Source organism: Pteropus alecto, unplaced genomic scaffold (genome assembly GCF_000325575.1).
Source record: "Pteropus alecto unplaced genomic scaffold, ASM32557v1 scaffold57, whole genome shotgun sequence".
Taxonomy (NCBI): domain Eukaryota; kingdom Metazoa; phylum Chordata; class Mammalia; order Chiroptera; family Pteropodidae; genus Pteropus; species Pteropus alecto.
In genome coordinates, this window is record NW_006442508.1 from 8,535,421 (window position 1) to 8,556,859 (window position 21,439).

At 31.6% G+C, this 21,439-nt stretch overlaps 1 protein-coding gene across 13 annotated transcripts in view; it reads left to right on the forward strand.

The window, feature by feature from the left end:
- FIP1L1 (factor interacting with PAPOLA and CPSF1) overlaps positions 1-21,439 on the forward strand; it is a 73,587-nt gene that overhangs the window by 36,769 nt on the left and 15,379 nt on the right. For 9 of the 13 annotated variants that reach the window (XM_006922495.3, XM_015597575.2, XM_015597581.2 and 6 more), the window contains 5 exons: positions 493-649; positions 9,808-9,834; positions 11,847-11,901; positions 13,273-13,328; positions 20,315-20,528. In XM_006922495.3, the coding sequence (XP_006922557.1) occupies positions 493-649; positions 9,808-9,834; positions 11,847-11,901; positions 13,273-13,328; positions 20,315-20,528 (509 nt within the window). The remainder of the gene's footprint in view (positions 1-492; positions 650-9,807; positions 9,835-11,846; positions 11,902-13,272; positions 13,329-20,314; positions 20,529-21,439) is intronic. The other 4 variants (XM_015597577.2, XM_006922499.3, XM_015597580.2 and 1 more) reach the window with 1 other exon arrangement.

Genomic DNA, 21,439 nt, shown 5'->3' on the forward strand with positions numbered 1-21,439 from the left:
GGCTGCCTGTTACTTGTCAGTTCATGCCTTACTGTCTTTACTTACTGGTGATGACAGGCTCTTGTACAATGAATATCTGGTTCTGCTGCCTTGTCAATTTCTTAATGCTAGTATCTGTGACTAATAATTGCAAATGCTTTAATTTGAATAGTTGAACTTGGTTGGGTAACAAAGATAATACTTGGTACATTATATTTATAAAGTGCTTGTCTCTTGTTTAGAATGTTTTTATCACTTATTTCCCATTAAAATTTTTTATGTTTCAGTTTTTCTTAGGCTTTGACTATGTGCGTGAATGTATACTAACATCTGTGTATATATATGTATATATACACAGATCACACAGATAGAAAAATTAGTCTCACCTCCCCAAAATATATGTATGTGAATAAAACTTTCTACTTTCTTAGATTAAATGAAATTAATTTACCGAGTTTAATCTCAGATAAGAACATTTATTCATCTTTTTAATAAATTATGCTCTGATTTTAGGTTCTTTCTGAAAGATCTGCTACTGAAGTAGACAACAATTTTAGCAAACCACCTCCATTTTTCCCACCGGGAGCTCCTCCCACCCACCTGCCGCCACCACCATTTCTTCCACCTCCTCCAACTGTCAGCACTGCTCCACCTCTGATTCCACCACCAGGTAAATAGTACATAAGACATTTGATTTCGAGGAAGAAAAATAACTTGTGAGTGTTTCTTTTATTTGGAATTTAAGAATTAAAAAATATATGTGAAAATAATATCTTCATTGATTGCATTACATTAAAAATATAGATATGAAATTGATTATTAGTCTTCAGTAGAGTCACACTGAAACAGATACTTACATGTCTTGCTATTTCAGCATAGCAAAGAGACATACTAAAATAGAGAAAAATATACAGATACTAAAATTGTGATCCAAAAATATGATTGTGTTCTCCAAACTAAAGTTGCTAATTGTGCACATATAAATCCATATTTAATTTTAAACCATGCAAGATAATTTTAGAATCAGAATAGGTAAAAAAGAAAGATTATTTCCTGTGAAGAGATTGAAATGAAAATCTCAGTCTGGTCATCTTCTTTCTTTATATATTGGTTTCCTTCTAGGAGACTGCTTCTGGGTGCCAGGTACCTGGTATTTAACTTCTTTTAAACGAGATAGAAAATTCCTGTAAATTTTTAGTCACTTTTGATTATTTATTAAAAACTAGATCAGTGGCAATAGAAAAAAATTTATAGATCCTCCCCAAATTTTATACTTCCAACCCTTTGTTTAGTGACCTTTGTTAATTTTATTTCCAATACTCTTTGAATATTTATCTCCCTTAACCAATTTTTAATGAAACTAACAAAATCAATTGAGATAATAATTACTTTTTCTAGAGAGAATGCCTGTAATAAATGATAAAAATTAGCTTTTGGTCCTAATTAGAATTACATGTGTAATATATGTTAAGATTTGATTTAGTATAAAATCAATTTATACTAAAGGGCCATGTTCACTCTACATTTACAAAAGAACTGTCTTTAAGGTTCCACTTATGATCTGAGTACAGAGGCAAATAAAATGTCTCCATAGTCATTCCCTTAGTCATCCTGGGCCTTTAAATGCTAGTTATTGCATCAGCCCTACATCCACAACACCTTTGATTTCCTTCCATTGTCACTTCTACCTTTAAAAGTCTACCTTCAAAAGTGATAAGAAAATTAATATGAAAAATAACTGGCTTTAGAGAATCTCTTGTCTCAAAAATAGAGAAAGGAGAAGACTGGATAGGTTAGAGGTGTTTACTCCAGACAGTTTTATTTCTAAAGTTCAATGAACTTCTGTTCCAACAATAATTTTTTGTTCTGAAACACAAATCGTTCAGAAGTTGCGATTGGACCCATAATTCTTGGGTCTTTAATATGGTGAGAATTAACTAAATGAAAAAGGAAGGTTTCGGTGATTCATGAATGAGTTCTTTGTCCTCTGAAAAGATAAAATGTAGAAATAGTTTATTTTGAATGTATTTGATTTACTGAGACTAAAAGATCAATATATGTGATTATAGTTCTTACTTTAGATTGTTGTGTAATCTTAGACTTTACTAGGTACTGTACTAAAAGTGATTTAAAAGAATTTTCTTATTTACTAGCTAATATAGTGTATCCCCAGACGGCTAACATTTTATATAGTTCAACATTATTTGTTTATTAAAATGAGAGAGAGGTGATGTGAATTAATGATGGAAAAATACCTCACTGGTATAGAAAGAATATTTCGTAGCTCTGGAAGATATTGCTGATAGACAATGGCATTATCTAGAAGTAAGCTCTTTTCAAAATGATAAAATTACTCCCATTTCTTTGCTATATAATCTCCGTTTAAAAGGATAACAAATCTTTTAATAACATTTAGATTATATGGCATTATATGGTAACATATAATGCCATAGCTGTTGTATAAGCTATGTGATGTTAATTTTCAACTAAGTGCTTTCTATATTTTAAATACCTATGCAGGACTATTGATTCTTATTTTTAGATTAATATCCATGTCCTGTCAGCATTTAAGGAATACAAATTCAGAGGAATTCTAATGCTGGTTTAAGCAGTATGTAACCATGGTATATTTGCTGGGATGAGGTGGGGGAAGATACCAAATCATATTAAAACCAAATATTTATAAGTTGAGGCTAACTGACTTCTCATTTTTACTAGATTGTGAGCTGTTAGAGCGAATATAGACTGTGTATTTCTGTTTCCCCACCATGCTAATCACTTGACTAAATATGCTAGCTAATTGAGTTAAAAACATATTATGCATACATAACACGGAGATTTTCAGAGTGGCAGTTGATACAGTCACAAGGCACTTATCAATCAGAATGGGCACTGGCTTTAAACGACAATATGGCTGCATAGATACTTACCAACTGAGTGTTACCCTTGATTAAAGCCACATTTTCAGTTACTGTAGAACCACATGATTACAGTATGTGCCATTGAGTTTGCTGTAATTTAGATCACCTCAAGAATCATAAGCAGCTGATGAAAGCAAGCTGTGACTCAGGAGTGTGTAAGAATTGCCTTAATAAGGAAACATTTTTCTTAGGGAAACCTTGGGTTTTCTTTTTGCTTTCTTGAGAAATACTAAAAGGAAGAAAATCTTTTGAGAATTAACATAAACATATTTTAATAGTCTTTGTTAACATTAGCTTTCAAACATTTGCATAAGTTGAGAATGTTTATACATAAATTTTTAAAACTATAGTCCTGTATATGATGGAACAAATATGTAATGACCTGCCCATACTTTGGGATGCTACCATTTTTTAATAAATAGGGTGATCATATGTGCAGATTTGCCTAGAATAGTCCTACTTCATACCTTTGTCTCAGCGTAATTATTGTTACTCTCAGAAATGCCCTGTTTTGGAGGATAAAATTTATAGTTAACTCTGTAGTTGGCTCATTGCATAAGTAGTTAACTCCTTAGCAGTGATGAGGTGAAAGAGAACAACACTCATTCAACTGACAAATAGTTGACAGGAGAGGCGGGGTATATTGCTTCCTCTCCCTCAAACACACATTCTATAAACAGCATGAATCCTTGTTAGCAACAGAGGACAAAATATTTCTGGTCACAATAGATTTGTATGAAAAGTAGAGGAGGTTTTGTATTGGAGAGTGCAGCAAACATTTAATGGACCTCTGGTCCTAAATTAATATCAAGGCTTGGATTTTTTTAAGTGGTAAAGTATTTAAATCTGTTCTTTGCTGCCATACTAATAGCAGCTTGAAAACAAACACTGATTATTCAAGATCTTCCTTAATTTTTAGAAAACTTCTTATTTTCATTCTTTAGTGAACCAGAAAATAGTTGCTATGAATTTTTTTTTGGAAATATATTAGCGTGGTTTTATGTTTTTATTGAGTAATAATAGCTCGTATTTATTGAATGCTTACTATCGAAGGCAAGGTTCTGAGTACACTTCATGTATTAACTCAATTTTATTCTCGACAACATCTGAAGTAGAGATTATTATCATGTTACAGATGAGGAAACTGGGGTTTAAGGAGTTTAAATAATAGCTAGAAAAGTAGCAGAACCAGAATTTTAACCCAGGCGGTTTTGCTAGAAAGCCTATTTTACTAACTGTGTTGAAGGGAATTATTACTTGTATGAAGAAAGTTATTGGATAACAATAACATGTCTTAAAAGCTTCTTTCTTTCTTTTTAAGTATTTCTTTGTTGAAATGCATGCATATATATTTGTGGGCAGGGAAGTCAGGGAGGTTGTAAAAAGCAGGAATCAGATTTTTTTAAAAAAATCTAGTTAACTGAAGTTTTGCTGTTTGCCTGATTTGTGTTAAGTCTGTACTAAATAAATCTAGTTTTAAAATAATTGTTTATTAGCAGAAAAATGTAAAATTGGAGTAGTTGAAATTTTTTTTATTGTGGTAAGATAAGATATATCTAACAAAGGTATATTTTAACCATTTGTAAATATACAGTTCAGTAGCATTAAATAACATTCACAGTGTTGTGTAACCATCACTTAGATCTATACTAAAACTTTTTCATCGTCTATAACAAACTGTATACTCATTAATCAACAATCCCTTTCCGTTTACCCAAGCCCCTGGTAGCCTCTATTCTTTCTTTCTCTATGAATTTGCCTATTCTGGGTGCCTCATATAAGTTGAATCTTTCAAGTATTTTGTTCTTTTGTGTCTGGCTTATTTTGTTTTTAAAATAATGATTGTAAAAAATTTTTTAAACTATGTTCAACCTATATTATATGTTATTGGTTGGCTTTTAATTTAGACTTTTAAAAGTTAATTTATTTTAGTGTAATCGTATTTTATCATATTTGGTTTAATTCATTTCTTGTTACATTGATCAGTATTAAGGCTCACAAGACTTAATATGTCTTGGGAATAATTGAAATCTAGCTCAGGAGTAGAATTCTTCATTGAAAAAGGCTGTTTGCTTTACTGAGATGTAGCCCAAACAGACAAGTCATCTGTTTTTAAGGTTGGAAATAGGATTTAGCTCTTTATCTAGATTTCAGAATGCATAGGATTCTGCATTTTAGAAGGAATTAGATTCCTTCTTAAAAAACTGTTGTCAAGTACGTCAGTGTCTTACTAGTCATCTAGTACTATAAATTATATAAACATGAAAATCTCGTTTATTCTTTAAATACCTTGATTTTCGGTTAGCTGTGTTACTTGGGTTTAGGGAGAAAAGTGGCTCACATCTGGAGTCTTTCTGCACTTCTTCCAAGGCCTACCATGTGTAGATTATTTTTCTGTTAGCCTGGTTCCAGCACAGTGGCTCTCAACTTTTTGGTCACAGACTCTTCTTACACTCTTAAAATAGCAGCCACCAAAGGGTTTTTATTTATGCGTGTTCATCTATTTTTTTGTATTAGATATTAAAACTGAGAAATTAAAATCTTTATTATAGTTAAAATATTTGTTGTTTTAAAAATACTCATAAAACTATTACACGTTAACATTAAAACAACATTTTCTTGAAAAATAACTTTATTTTTCCAGAATAAAAAACAGTGTAAAGAGTGGCATTGTTTTCAGTTTTGCAAATCTCTTTATTGTGTGGCTTAATAGAAAAAAGCTGGATTCTCCTATTTGTTTCTGCATTAAATCTCTTATGAATTTACATGTCACATAGCCTCTAGAAGATTTTCTTATACACTTTTTAGAGACTGAGAGTGAAAATGGCTAATTGTATTTTTATGAAAGTAGTTTTGACCGTCTAGATTCCTAAAGGGTCTTAAAGACCTCCAGGATTCTCTAGGTAACACTTTGAGAACTGCTGCTTTGGCAGAAGCTCGACCTATGTTGGATGAATATTATTAGCACCCTGGAGAAAGTATAATTTTGTCCCTTTAATGGAGACGCTGTTTCATGAATATAACATTTATTAAGCTGATTTTATACTTCCATGAAGATTTTGGTCTTACATAACCAATCTGCTTATTAACTGACAGTATTTGCCAAAAAGTAAGCATTTCAAAAATATGTTTTATGGAAGTACCTCTGCAAAAGAATTCCTTGAAGCTTTTGAGAACTATACTCATTTTCTCTTATGTTGTATTTTTCTATATTAAAAAAAAGTCTCAGTATTTTTAATAAACTCAAAATAGGGAATAATGCTAATTATCTGTAGTAAGTAGTATATTCTGGCACAATTAAAATAATTTATATGTAAGTTTAATAGAAATTAAGAGCTTTAGGATGTTGATTTTTGAATCTTTTCTTCCCATAGATATTCCCTTTAATAGTTATATTTTTAATGTACCATAGATGCTATATTTTGTAGAATTTAATTATAATTTAATATTTACCTTTTGTTTGACTCCTTCAATCATTTTGTGATTATATGTGAGCTTATAGAGATCAATTCCTTTATAAGTTCTTTGTAAAAATATTGATATTTCTATCAGAGATGTTTTTATTTGTCTCACATAATTTTTATTTTCTGTAGCTTGTAGATAATTTTATAAGCTAGAAGATTAAGAGATCCTAACAAGGATAAAATAGTTTCATTTATAGTTAACACAGAATCATCTTTTTTACTTATTAGGTATGGACTATGCTTGTAACGCTTTGTTACTTTTAAGTTTTGTGAGCATAGCATTTTTTAACACATTTTTTTAAAATTTGAAATTATTTCCATTTTTTGTACCTTAAAATTAATTTTTATTTAAATTATTAAGTAGTTTTGTAGTATTCTGTATCCCATGGTTTTTTTTTTTTAAGAGATGATAGGGCATATACATGTGAATATTTAGTTTTAAGAATACTGATACATAGAAAACTATGTGGTGGAGGGTGATATTTAATGCTTTTTATAAATCTTGACTTTTTGTACTCATTTTCTTTGTGCAGAACTTACGTATGAACTTGAAGTAGGAATCATTGAGACTTAAAGAAAGTAACCGGGTTCATTTATTTGTAACAAAATAGTGCTGTTGAAATTCAGGAGTTAACAGTGAGAAATACGAAGTGAAGTTCACATTGTGCCATGCTTTTTTTTCTCATTTGCATAGAGAAACAGTAGGTGGTTATATATATTGGTTAGCTATTGTTGCATAACAAATAACTCTAGAATGTAGTGGCTTAAAACAATGTATTTATTATTGAACAGTTTTTCTGTGTTAGGAAGGTGGGAACAACTTAGCTGAATCCTCTCCTCAAGGTTTCTTGCAGAATTTAAGATGGCCGTCTCAGACTTGACTGAGAAAAGATTATCTTTAAGCTCATTCACCTCTTTTTTTGAAAAGATTCACTTCTTTTACAACATGGCAACTTGCTTCATCGAAGCATGAATGCAGAGAAGACAGTTGAGGATGCCAGAAAATAGAAGTCGCTGTCTTTTGAAACCTAGTCATGGAAGTGACATTTCATCATTTTTGCTGTATTTTGTTTGTTAGAAACAAGTTATTATATCCAGCCCACACTCAAAGGGAGGTATAAAAAGGCATAAATACCTGAAGCAGGGATCATTGGAAGCCATGTTAGAGGCTGCCTATCACATAACTCTTTTTTGCCTTAGTTATACAAAGTAATGATGGGGTACATTGAGAATGAGTTCATAGATTATTATTCACTTTTTTTATTGAGTACAGAGCCTCTTAATTTTGTGAGAATTTAAAAAATACATTTAAATTTATTTTAATACGATGTTTTACAGGGCTGCTGCCTTTCTATTTCTTTGCTTCAGTTCCTTCAGTCCTCAAAATAGGATTTCAAATCCCCTTACCCTCACGCTTTACATTTGATAATTGTCAAAAAATTGATTGTACAGTGTTTCATCAACTCTGTACTCGAGTTTTGATGAATGTTTACCAGTGAAGATTTGCATTGAAATATCTAGGTGAAATAGAGGTCTCACAAGAAGGGCCCTTTCTAGTTCTCCTTATAACTCTCTGATGTGCAGATACTGATTTGAAAGGCATCTCGTGATTTTTCTTTGTGTTCTTAATTCTTTCCAGTTGATTTTTAAAAAATATTCTGTGCGATATTGTAGTAAGATTCAAATTAAAAGCAGACTAATTTTAACCGCCTTTATAGCATAGTTAATAATTTGGTTAATGTCTTTTCATTATGCTTTGTGAAAGTTCTTGAGGACTAAATTTTGAGAGGGATTACTAGTAATTTGTTAGTTATTTTGCACAAATTCACATTTTAGCAGGCTGTAGTGAGCATTAACTGAAATGGTTCATGCTGCTCTTGTATTCATTTAGGTGAAGTTATTAGGATTACGGAATGGGTTGCCAAATTTGGTATAGTTCTTTATGTTACACACTTAAACAACCATGTATTTAAATGTGAAAAGTAGTGTTTAAATGTAGTCACATAGTGAAGTTCAGTAGTGTTCTAAAAAAAAACCTATAATATTCTAAAGAAAATCAGGTAATAGTAAATATTAAAAACACTTAATATCTCTGCCTTTCTTATTTTTCCCATTTAGTTTGGTGTCTCGGATTTTGCTGAATTGTATTGTTTGTTGGATTCGTTTAGCCTAGTAATTTAGGAAGTAGCGAGGTAACCTGAGGATGGATGAGACTTGCCATTAAGTGTAGATCAGTTTAGTAGACTTATGGAGGCTTAATGATTTTTGAAACATGATGGCTACTTTACGTATCTTTTTCATCCTTGTTGGTTTTATAAGTTTAGCATATCCTTTTATTGCATGAATGGTTCAATCAGGTGCTTCATTCTCCATTTTAAGGCCACTTGTTGCCTAAATATCTTTTTATATTAACCTATTATGTGCAGAGAAAATTTTTAAATAAATTATAAGCAGATGTTTCCATTCACAAGAAAACATTTTAAAGCGATTCTGTTTCCATTATTTTTTCACATACATTTAGTTAATGAATTAGATTATTTTTCCTCTTTTGGACTAGTATTGACTCAGTTTTTATGAAAGGATTTAGTAAATCATTTCAGCTGTGTTGAAGTTATTTATGGTATAAAAATATCATGAAAAAGTTTTAAATTTTTTTCTATTTTTCTATTTAGTAATGTCATTTTTCTTCAAAGAAAAGGTAGTTACTATTTGCATGCCACATAAGTTTTACATTAGGATTTAAGGGCACATTTGACCGATGTAAATTGCAAATGTTTGTACATAATTTATTAAAGTTTATAATGTGTGCAAATGAGTGAGAGTCACTCAAGTGTTTTCTGACGCTTACAGAAATAAATCTTCCATGTTTATCTTAACGTACCCCAGGGGCATATATGTATGCATTGGCTGTGCCCCCTTTCTCTACTCCCACAAAACAAGGGAAATAATAACCTTTCTCCACTCCTGTTGACAACAAACAATCCAAATCAACACTTGAATGTCCCACAAAACTTTACAAAGTGAATATCCATTATCTTCAGAGTTACCTTGTACCACTTATAGTATTAAAGAGCCCATTGATCAATTTACCTATTAAAATGTTAAAATAATAAAATCAGATTATCAAACTTAGTGTTAATTTCATGCAGTTTGATATTTTGTATGCACAAGTGTGCTTTTTTAATTGATGTCTTACTTTGTTTGTGATTACGACTTGGGGAAACCTGTTATCAAGTTGTTAGACTGGGTTTTCATCAGGAAGTCAGATGTTATACTCGAATTGTTGGTCCTCTGCAAGAAAACAGGATGCTTCTCTTGAGTTAATAAGCCAGGAAAATGAGGCAAGGGGTTTTATTTCAAAGGGTTTTCTTTGGTGATGGCATAAATACATAACAGGTTATAAAATCCAATTACTATATTAAATTTCATCACTTGTTTTTTAGGTATTCCAATAACTGTACCACCTCCAGGTAAAACTTTTTCCATGTTTTCTCCATCATTGTTAATAAACATGAAATTTCAAGCCTAGTTACAGGAGGGACAGTGTTGATATGGTTAGAATATGGAATAGGTTATTGGGATTTCAAGGTCCTATTTTCAGCTCTGCCTTTGCTTCATTCCAGTTTTGATTAAGATATTCAGTTTTCTTATACCTGTCTTACCCATTTCTGTAGAAAAAGAGGTTCTGAGAAAATTCTTACCATATCAATTTGTTGAAGAAAAACAGTATAGGATGTAAAATAAAATTTTTATTAAAAATGTTTTTTCAGACAAGGATTTTTTTTATATGATAAAGTGACTGCAAGAGAAGAGAAAGAGCATTTATTTTGACTTTATCATGGTTTCTTATATTTATACTCTGCTGGCATAATGTTCTGAACTACTCAATTAGGTAGATTGACAACTGGTCAGATGGTTGTTCTTAGGGTGGTAATTAATTTGTTCATTGTTGTAATGGTATGATCAATAGTTTTTATACGCGGTCTAGTGTTGTTTTTTACATTTTTTCAGTTTTTTTTTTTTTTTGGTAGTGTGATACAAATATGATAGTAAGTATGTTTACTGAGTTCACTATTAAAAGCCAAGGAGTATAAAGAGAATAAGAAATGACAGTGCTTGGAAGGGTGGGTCTAAATTCAAAATGACCTCAATAAACAAATAGTGAAGTTTAGATAGCATAGACAAGTATATATGTATAGATATGGGATAGTCACTGATTGCGTATGAATGTGACTGAAGAAGCTTTACTAGGAAAAGTCATAAAGGAGTCATTGGTGTGTCTTTTTAGTTTAAAAAGAAATGTGATTGTAAGACTGTATAAAATAGGATTGTGGACTCTAGGACTAATGTGGTAATTGCTAAACTGTACACTTCTAAGATGTTTAATGGAGAACTTGTAACTCCTAAAACTGGATACAGTGAAGATGAGCATGGTGAATTTAAAACAACTAGAAGTAGGGCCAAAAATTGATTTAAATGGACTTTTGAGAAGGGTTAAGAGAACTGGGATTTATTTTTACATAGAATATTAAAAAGGAGGCCTAGTGGAAGTGCTTTCAAATGTGTAGAAAGTGTCAGAGAATATGACAATAGATTGCTTCTTGTCCTCATTCAGGACGACATACGAATTGTAGTGAGAGAGATTTAAATTATATAAGTTAATACATTTCCTAATAGTGAGAGTTGTTAAAATTTGGAAGGGATTGGTATAAGGAATTAGTATCGTAAGTTGTGGAATCTTAGTCTTTTGTTGGGATGCTTTATTGCCTATCAATTTGAAAGTGTAGAGTAGATTGTTATGGTCTCTTTTAGCCATATTCTGTGGTATTTCATTTAGGTATTGCAAATTATTGAGAATGCAGATTCATGATACAAAGGTGCAAATTATTTTCTTTCCAAACTAATGCAAAACTATACATATGTGCCTTTCTTTGTAAAACACATTTTTAGGGTTGTGCTATTTAAAACATTTTATGATGGATGTTCTCAGCCTTAAGCATTTATTATACCTACTGGTAAGATTTTATTTATGAATTATACATTTTAAGGAAATTTCTATACATCTAAAACTCAAAATATTTTTTGAAAGAGGTAAATGTTATTTTACTTGCTTTTCTTCTAAAATATTTCAAGTATAACATATATGGTGACAACACTACCACTGTTTTATGTATGGAAAAGGTAAGGCATTGAGATTAACTTTCTCATACTCACAAAATGGGCTGTGTGTGGTGCTGAAAATAAGACCGGGTGTCCTGACTCCCAGTTTGTGCTCTGTGTATTAGACCAGACTGTTCATTTAAAGTTTTATTACTCTAAAATCTGTTTATAAGATTAAGCTTCATTTTTTTCTGTCCATTATAACATAGAGAAGCATGTTATATCCCCTGAGAAATTTAGTGATATGCAGCAACTTTGTTTCACTCTTGACATAAAATGTACATTCTCTTAACTTTTTTTGTCTTATGATTGAATGTTTCAGGTTTTCCTCCTCCACCAGGCGCTCCACCTCCATCTCTTATACCAACAATAGAAAGGTAAATCAGTGTGGATACTATAAATTTTTTATCATTGATAGGCTTTGACAGAAGAATCATATACATATATTGGTAATATTTTCAGATATTTAATTTTATAAACAGTAGTACTTGTCTTTTAATGCATAAACCTAGATCTGTGTTACTTTTATATAAGATGTTGGACATACAGTCTGATAACAAAACAGGAGAAGGAAAACGAAATGATAGTATTTTGAAATATCTTGCTTTGACTTATGACATGCTGATTAAAGAAACTCCAAAATTGGTAAAAACTTTGCTGTAGTCAGATATCTGGTCATCATGAATAATGCATGTCTGTTTTAGGATTAGGTAAGGATAGCTATTATCAGGGACCAAAGTAAAGAAAAGCTGCCTTATTCTTTGCTACCCTGCGGCAACTCAGCTTCCACAAAGGTGGATTGGTTACTGCATGGCAGTAACCTTATTTTTATATCCTGCATTTATGGTTTATGTTAGTTAGAATGCTGTACCAAAGAATATTTACCTCATGGATGGCAGTATGGTGTTTAACAACACACATCTTCAGAATTGTACAGGACTGGTTCAGATTTTCCAGCTTTGTGCTGCTAGGCATGGTTCATAACTCAGTTTCAGACTCAGTTTCTTCTTTACCAAATGAGGTTGATATAATTGGAAAGATTAAAATAAGTGAGTATAAATCATCTGCACAATTCTTGGCAGATGGAAATCACTGATAAATGGTGGCTATTATTATTTCCTCTCAAGTGGTGAATGAACTCTGTAAAAGTCGTACATTTCTGAAAAAGTGTTTCAAGTTTTATAAAGACAAATTGTGAGAACCTTACATCTGTAGCATCAAACCATACATATGATTTTCAAAGAAAATGGTAAAACTCAGCAAAGTATGAATTGTGAGAACATGAGGATTTTATTTATTAAGTCCTTGTTAAACATGTTTGTTTTCTCGATCAAATGTTAAGTATTTTTTGATCCTTTCAATGTGGCTGAATTTCTGATTTATAACCATTAAAACCAGTTTTTTAAAATTGAATTTTAACCAAGTCTCAAATATTCTGTTAGCTTCAGTTTCTCTGTTATCTTATGAGTGAAACTGAATTCCTTGAATTATTCATGTTAAATAGTGATATGCATAATATAGTATTAACAGGCTATATTTTTATTTACAAGTGGGTGTTAGGTTTAATATTTTGGAAGGTTAAAAAGCCCATGTTTTTAGTACTAGAAAGTAAAATTACACAATTAAAACATTATTATATTGTGGTTAATTAAAAGTCATAATTCTGCCTTTATGTTTTGCTTTTGCACCAAACTATCAAAATTCAGAACTTAATTTGCAACACATAAAAATACATTTTTCTTCAACAGTGGGCATTCCTCTGGTTATGATAGTCGTTCTGCACGTGCTTTTCCGTATGGCAATGGTAAGTATTATTTTTAGTTACCAGATTCAATTTGAATCAGTACTTAAATATTTTTATAGCAATAAAAACATATTTCATGGTTTGAAATACTATCTTACAGAACAATGAAAAAATATTAACTAAAGGAGTAACTAGGTCTTACATATATTCCAGGTTACTTAACAGAACAATTTTTATTTCCTTATCAGCTTTAGTTTTAAAAGTTAATAAATGGTGATACAACATGAATTTTTATACCATGTCTTTTCCTGAAAGGGTTTAGGATTTGTCACCAAGTTGTCTCAGTCTTTATTGACCATAATCTTTCTGTTTCTTGACTCATAGCATCCAACTAGACTTGTTTCATCTTTCCCCCTTACTGGTTTATCTTTTCTTCTAAATCATTTGGCAAGGTCATCTTTTCACTCTTGACAGTGTTATCCATTCTAAGGGTTTCTGATACCACTTTTTGCTTAGATTTCTTGATCATCTATCTATCTATCATCTATCTATCTATCTATCTATCTATCTATCTATCTATCTATCTATATCTATCAATCAATCATCTTTCTATCTATCTATCTTAAAAGTGCTGTGCATTGTACTAGGTTTTAGGGGTACAGTAAACTGGACATAGACATACATTTGCCCTTATCAAATCTATAGTCTAGTGAGAAAACAGCCAGGTTACAGAAGAGAGGGTGTCATGGGAGCATAGTGCAGGAGTTTCCCACTCCAGAGAGGTGGAGCCATAGATGATGTGACTTGGGAGTTCACATCATGTTCAGAGACGTGGGGATGGGTGAGAACATGGTAGCCTTTATGAACTGAAAGAAGTGTGGTGTGGCTGGAGTATAAAGAATGCATGATGAGTTTCTAGAAATGAGATAAGATCATGCAGAGCCTTATGGCCATGCTATATAGAATTTCTTCCTTATTCAGAGGACTGTGAGGAACAGTCTACTTTTATGCTGAGTTGTGAAATTTGCTAGATTTACATTGGAAAAAGGTCCATTCTGGCTACCTACCGTGAGGAAATTGTGGATTTGTAGAGTGGGTAGAAAGGTGGGAATGGCAGAGATGCCCAGCTGGGAGAATGAGAAGCTGCATAATGACTGCATATGTGACTATGGTCCCATACAATTATAAGAGAGCTGAAAAATTTCTATTACCTCGTCACGTTATAGTCATTGCAATACATTACATGTTTGTGGTTATAGTGTTGTAAACACACCTACTGCACTGTCAGTCATATAAAAGTATATCACATACAATTATGTACAGTACATGATACTTGATAATAAGGACTATGTTACTGGTTTATGTATTTACTATGCTTTTTAATCATTATTTTAGGATGTACTCTATGAAAAAAAAAGTTTGCTGTCTAAACAGTATGCTATCTTACGTCAGCAGCAGCTTCATATATCATGCTTACTTCATCTCTTGATTGCATCATTTTCACTTATGCTAGACTAGTCTCATGTTGTTTTATACAGTAACATGCTGTACAGACCTGTAGCCTAGGAACAATAGGCTATCCCCGGTGGCCTAGGTGTGTAGTAGGCTGTACCATGTGTGTTTGTATAAGTGTACTCTGACATTTGCACAGTGAGGAAATTGCCTAATTATGCATTTCTCAGAATGTACTTATGGTGTCCTATATTCAGGTAGTACCATTGAGGATAGAGAAAATTGAATGGTTCCAAAGGCTTATGCGGTAGAATTTATAAGTCTTGGTGATAAATCAGCTGTAAGTGTCAATCATATACCTCCACTTAACCTTCTGAGTATCTATATCGGAGTTTTACTATCCTTCAGACCTTCGTATTCAAAGCTATATATACTGTTCATTCACATCAAAAGGTAGTCTTTCTGTTGAATGACTTGTTTCGTTGATTTATACCACCTTTTTATTTTTTTATGCTGGGCTCCAAGAAAATTATACCCCTTGGTTTGAATCCCTGCTTTGCTCTCTCATTATTTGTGTGACTTTTGTAGATCTTCAATTATTAAATGGAGAGCATAATTCTTTCTCATAATGTGACTTTCAATGAGAATACATTGAAGTACATTAGTCCTGCCATTTAATAAATACTCAAATATTAGCTCTTATTTTTATGACCATCCCCACTATCTCCAACAAGCTCTAAGTTACCTCCCTTTTTTACACTGTGAGGCAGAATAGAATAATTGTTAAAGCATAGGCTCTGCAGTTAGCCTGAGTTTGGGTCCTGGGTCCCTCTTATCTTAGTAACTTTGGATAAGTTAAGTAACCTAAGTCATTTTCCTCGTCTGTAAAATAAAGTTTGAATATAAAGTGCTTGGGACAGTGCCTCTAATATGTAAATACTTGATAGGTATTGCTTGTCAAATTAATTAAAATTTTATTTTTATCTCTTTTATTGCACTTGTCACTTTCTCCTTTGTGAATAAATTCCTTATGTATTTGTTTGATACAGATGAATATGAGGACTAGCCCACATCAGAAAGAATAGTCTTCATTTTTGAGATTACATAGTTTTCTTGTGAAAGATTTTATTTTTTAAATGCTTATTAAACATTTAACTTTTTCTCAAAGTAATATATGCAAAATTTTAATGCCAAAAGCAAGAGTTTTCTACTCCTTGTTTACCACCCCAGCTCCTCTCTGAAACATCTTTTTAAATGAAGGACTCTTAAAATAATAACAATTATAAAGCATATTGCAAGAATTAAATCGAAGAAATTTAGGAGTTTTCTCATTGTAGTCAAACAAAGCCTTGGAATGAAAATGGTAAATAAAGCTTCTTTGGATGTGGTTCCATAGTGTAGCAGTTAGCACGTCTGCTTTACATGGAAAAGGTCCTGGGTTCGTGCCCCAGTGGAGCCATAGTCCATGGTCTGGGGCCCTGCCACTCTGAACAAGCCCAATGTCTGATCTCGGAAGCTAAGCAGGGTCGGGCCTGGTTAGTACTTGGATGGGAGACCACCTAGCCAGACCAGGTGCTGTAGGTATAAATAATAATAATAATAATAATAATAATAATAATAAACTTTTCTGGTAATTCTGTTTTACTTTTGTTTTAAAATTTATTTTAGAATTTTGTAAATTAACCTCAAATATTATACATGGAACTATTAATTTTTCTTGATGTGCATATTAATAATAAGATTGTGCTTGTAAAATAAGACCTAGTTAAAAAGTAATCTTTTACAGGAATATGGAAGAACTGTAAGCATTTTTAGTTCTGATGGTCTACATGGCCTTTCTACATAGGCTTATCACCCTGTTTTTTGATTTATATAACTTTCGGTAATGATAGATGTGTATTTGCTCATTATTATCTCTGCCCCTCTCTTTTCCCCCACCAATGAAATTATATCATTTTTTTTCCTTTTTATATACCGGCCCTCTTTTTCATGAACCATCAGTCACTACTAATGTGCACCTTTCTAAGCTTTCACCTCTTCTCCCTTTCTGCCTCCCAACTTTGCTCAGCTACACTCCTACTAATAATATTTATATTCTGTCCTGTAACCAAAGTTATCTGTGCCCTGACAAGTTTTTTATTCTGAAAGCTAAACAGTAAACTGTATTAACATTGTTATGACTATGTAAATATTGTGTATTATAGAGATAATTAAAATACTCAGACCACTCAAAGGAGAGAGTTTCTATGGCAAATATATTAAAATTGCCATTGTACACGTCAACTGTATAAAGTCATACCACATTTTAATTGGGTTCATAGTTGGACCATGACTTTCTCAACCTTGAGTATAAAAAAAATATTCTCCAATGCATATTTTTCCCAAAATGTTTTCACATTTTTTCATGTGTATATTCTTAAGCCATCTGGAAAATTGTTTTTGACTGTTTTAAAGTAAAGGTATAATTGTCCCAGTGTCATTTGTTGAATAGTCTATCCTTCCTTAGGGATCTACGGTATCACCTCCATTCATGTATCAAGTTTCCATCTAAGCATGCATCCATTCTTCTGCTTTCTAGGTTATTCATTCAGTTAATTTAACTGTCCTTATGTTAATAATGCCATACTATCTTAAATATGAGTTTTATAGTAAATCTGATATCTGGTTCAGTAAAATCTACCTTATTCTGCTTCAGAAGTATTCTTGGGCCATTGCACTTACATATCTATTTTAGAATCAACTTTGTAAGTTCCAAGAAAAACTGTTGAGATTCTGATTAATAACTAAATTTTCTATTATGTTTACTGTATGACACTATTAACTCATGGAATCCTGCCAGCCTTATAAAGTAGGCATACTGTTGTTATCCCCATTTTATGGATGAGAAAATCAAAGAACAGCTAGATTAAGTAATTTTCCCCAGTACACACTAAGTGGCAGAGTCAGTATTTGAAACCATGCAGCCTGGCTCCAGTATTTGAAACCATGCAGTCCTTGCTCTTACATGGCAGTATTGAAATTCAATTGATGCTTTAGATCAGTTTGTGTGAAATTCATACCTTACAACATAAATTCATCTATGAACAAGACTTTCTCTTCATTTAGGGAGTAGTTTTTCAGTGTGTTTCAATTAAGTATTAAAATCATCTACATACACTTCTTACACATCTTTGGTTAGATTTAGTCAGAGGTACCTAATGTTTTTGTTGTAAATGGTAGTTCATTTGAACTCTGTGTTCTGTTTGTATTTGCTTGTATTTAGAAATAAATACAGATACATGTATTGATATATAAATAAATACAGATACATGTATTGATATGTATTTATATCTATACGTATAGAAAGAGAGACAGGGAGGGGAGGAAAGGGGAGGGAGAGAGAGAGAGATCGTGTAACCAATTACCTGTTAACTTTCACTATAATTTGTTAAGTCTCTTCAGGTCATGATCAGTCACTTATTTTTTTTTTAAATACTGATTTATCTAGGATTTTGACAGCTGAGTTACTATGTACGATTGGCCTATGATCTTTCTATATTTTGTACTATCCTTAACTGGTTTCGGTATTAATGTTATACAGCCCACAGGGAGTAAGTTAGGGGATGATCTATCTTTTCCTATTCTCTGGAAGTTTGTATAATATTAGAATAGTCTGTGCCTTATAAGTTAGTAAAACTTGCCTGTAAAAGGCATCTGGTCTTGTGGAAGGTTTTTAATTACTTTTTTAATGTCTTTAATAGTTATGGGACTATTTAAGATTTTTTATTCGAGTGACTTCTGTTTGTTATTTATTCATTCATGCACTTATTTATTCTATAATTAGTCTATTTCAGCTAAGTTTTTAAATGTGTTAGTATAAAGTACGTAATATTCTTTGCATTGTTTAATCTCTGCAACACCTGAAGTTGTCCCTTTTTGGTTCTCATATTGTTTATGTGGTCTCTTTTGTAATCTTGTCAGAGATTGTCATTTTTTGTCTAGTCTTCAAAAACCAGCTTTCTACTTTTCTAATTATATAATAGGTTTCTATTTGATTTCTACTTTTTATTATCTTCCTTTTGTTAGATTATTCTGCGCTTTTCTAAATTCTTAAATTGGAAGCTTAGATCATTAACTTTTCATTTTCTCTAATGTAGTGTTTTTTTAAATTAAATTTCCATCCAGAACAGTTTGCATCCCTAGACTTCTGATACATCATACTTTGGTTTATGTTTAATTCTCGAAGGATTAAAAAAATTTTTTGACCCATGAGTTATCCGAAATGTGTTTTTAATTTGAATTATATGGAGATTATTGTCCTATAACTTTACATTTTTACTTCTGATTTAAATTGCATAGTGGTCAGAAAACAATGTTTATTATATTTATCCTCTGAGAGTACATAGTATATTTTAATGAATATTTCATATGTGCCTGAGAGGAATTAGTGTTCTTTAACTGTTCTGGCCAATATTCTGTGTTATGTTTATTAAATTCACCTTGTTAAATATTTTGCTCAAATCTTCTATATCTATAGTGGTTTATTTTTCTGTTTAAAGTATCAGTAATGGAGAGAAATATGTTAATCTCCTATGATCATGGTGGATTTTTCTATTTTTACTTGTATTCCTATTCTTCCTTTCTAAAACTTAAGGCTATGTTGTTAGATACCTCAAAGTTTAATTTGTTCTTCCTTCTTGGTGAGTTTCCCTCTTTCATCTTCATGTAATTATCCTTTCTTTCCCAGGTAATCTTTTTGGTATGAGTCTGCTTTGACATTAATATAGCTAGCTATTCATGGAGATTTGGGTGTGGGGAATGGTATCAGTATTTTCTTTTTTTCCCCCATCCTTTTTCTTTCAACCATTTTATGTGTTTTTATGTCTCCTATATTCAGAGTCAGAATTTTTCAAAATTCAAATAAAAAATTTTCAGTTATATAACTGAGAAATTCAGTATCTTTTGTATTATTCTGATTATTGAGCTAATAAGCTTGTCTACCCTACCCCCATCTCTTCCAAATCTTTTTTGAATTGACTAAGTTTTTCAGGTAATTTTTTTAAAACATTTTTCCCCCTACGTTGTTTTGAAACTATGCATTCTATTTTTTTTTTTTAAGTAGTTACTGTTAAAATGTATTATGCATATATCTTATAGAATTTCTTTTGGCGAAGTCTTTTGGTTATAACATTTGTTCTTTTTGTTTATGAATGCCTTTGTTTTTTCTTGAAATATAATTTAGTATGTATTTCTAAGTTGACAATTATTTTCTCTCAACACTTTGAAGGTGTCCTAATATATTCTGTTTTATATTTTTGATATTGGGAAGTTAGTGATATATCTAATTCTGGTTCCTACTTACCTTGAAAAATGAAGAGTCTTTATATGTTAGGTCTTCAAGGTTTGTTTCTGAATAGTTCCCCAAACTGTAGGTATTCACCATATGTCGTGTCTCTTCTCTAGTAATTAAATAAGTTTTTATTGTAATCTAATGAAGCACTTTTGGTGGGAGTTTTGTCTTATTTTTCAGTACTTTTTTGTTGTTTTCTCTTGTTTAAGTACTATAACTTCTGTTTTTTAACTGTTATGTTTTTTTGGTTTTTTTTTTCCTTTAGTTGCCTTTCCCCACCTTCCTGGTTCGGCTCCTTCATGGCCTAGTCTTGTGGACACCAGCAAGCAATGGGACTATTATGCAAGAAGAGAGAAAGACCGAGACAGAGATAGAGACAGAGACCGAGAGCGAGATCGTGATCGGGACAGAGAAAGAGAACGCACCAGAGAGAGAGAGAGGGAGCGTGATCATAGTCCTACACCAAGTGTTTTCAACAGGTTTGTTTGTGCAGATGTATTTAATGTGCACTTTAGAATTTATATTTGGTAATTGGATGGAAAATCCAGTTCATTTGGGAAAGTATTGCTTGAAGAGTGCTTAGGATAGCCATTTTAAAAGCACCAAGGCTTTTTAATTCATAGAGAGTTTCCATTATCTGAAGCAACGGTCTTCAAGTTTGTTTGTTCACTTCTCCCTTAAAAGAATTTTGAAAACTTTGTACTCTCTCACATATCTTGCCATCTAAAACTTTCTATCTTAAGTCTAAATAATTAACAGTACAGTTACCAGTGTGTTATAAACATTTCAATTTTAAAATAAAATTATCATGCTTTTAAATATATCCAGTGGGTTTAGAACCCTGTAGTGATTTGAACCCTAGTGAAATGGATTCATCATCCATTTTTTAAAAATGTATAAACAGACTTTCTATAACAGTTGGAAATTATACATTTTTGTGATTGAATTCGTACTTTTAAGCCACTTCCCCCAAAGAATTTTATTCTGCTATATAATATTTTTATTCTTAAAGTTCTTTTAATTGACCATCCTATCAGTTTTTCCTCCAACATACTTAATGTATGTGAGTTAAAATCTATAAACAAATTTATGACCATAACAATTTTAAGTGTTTAAATTTTTCCCTGATTTTAGCTATTATTTTAATGTATAAATATAATGTAAATTCTAAAAATAATTTAATAGAACTACATCTCTTAATGTGATGGAGAAGCTTCTGCCCATCCTCAATTAATATATGTATCCATGAATGAATATACTATTAGGAAAAAAACAGGCTCTGCTATTAATTGTATTTTTAAAAAAATATATATTATAATTTTTACGTGTGTGTGTGTGTGTGTGTGTGTGTGTGTGTGTGTGTGTGTTGCGAATTTTTGTTCACATAAAT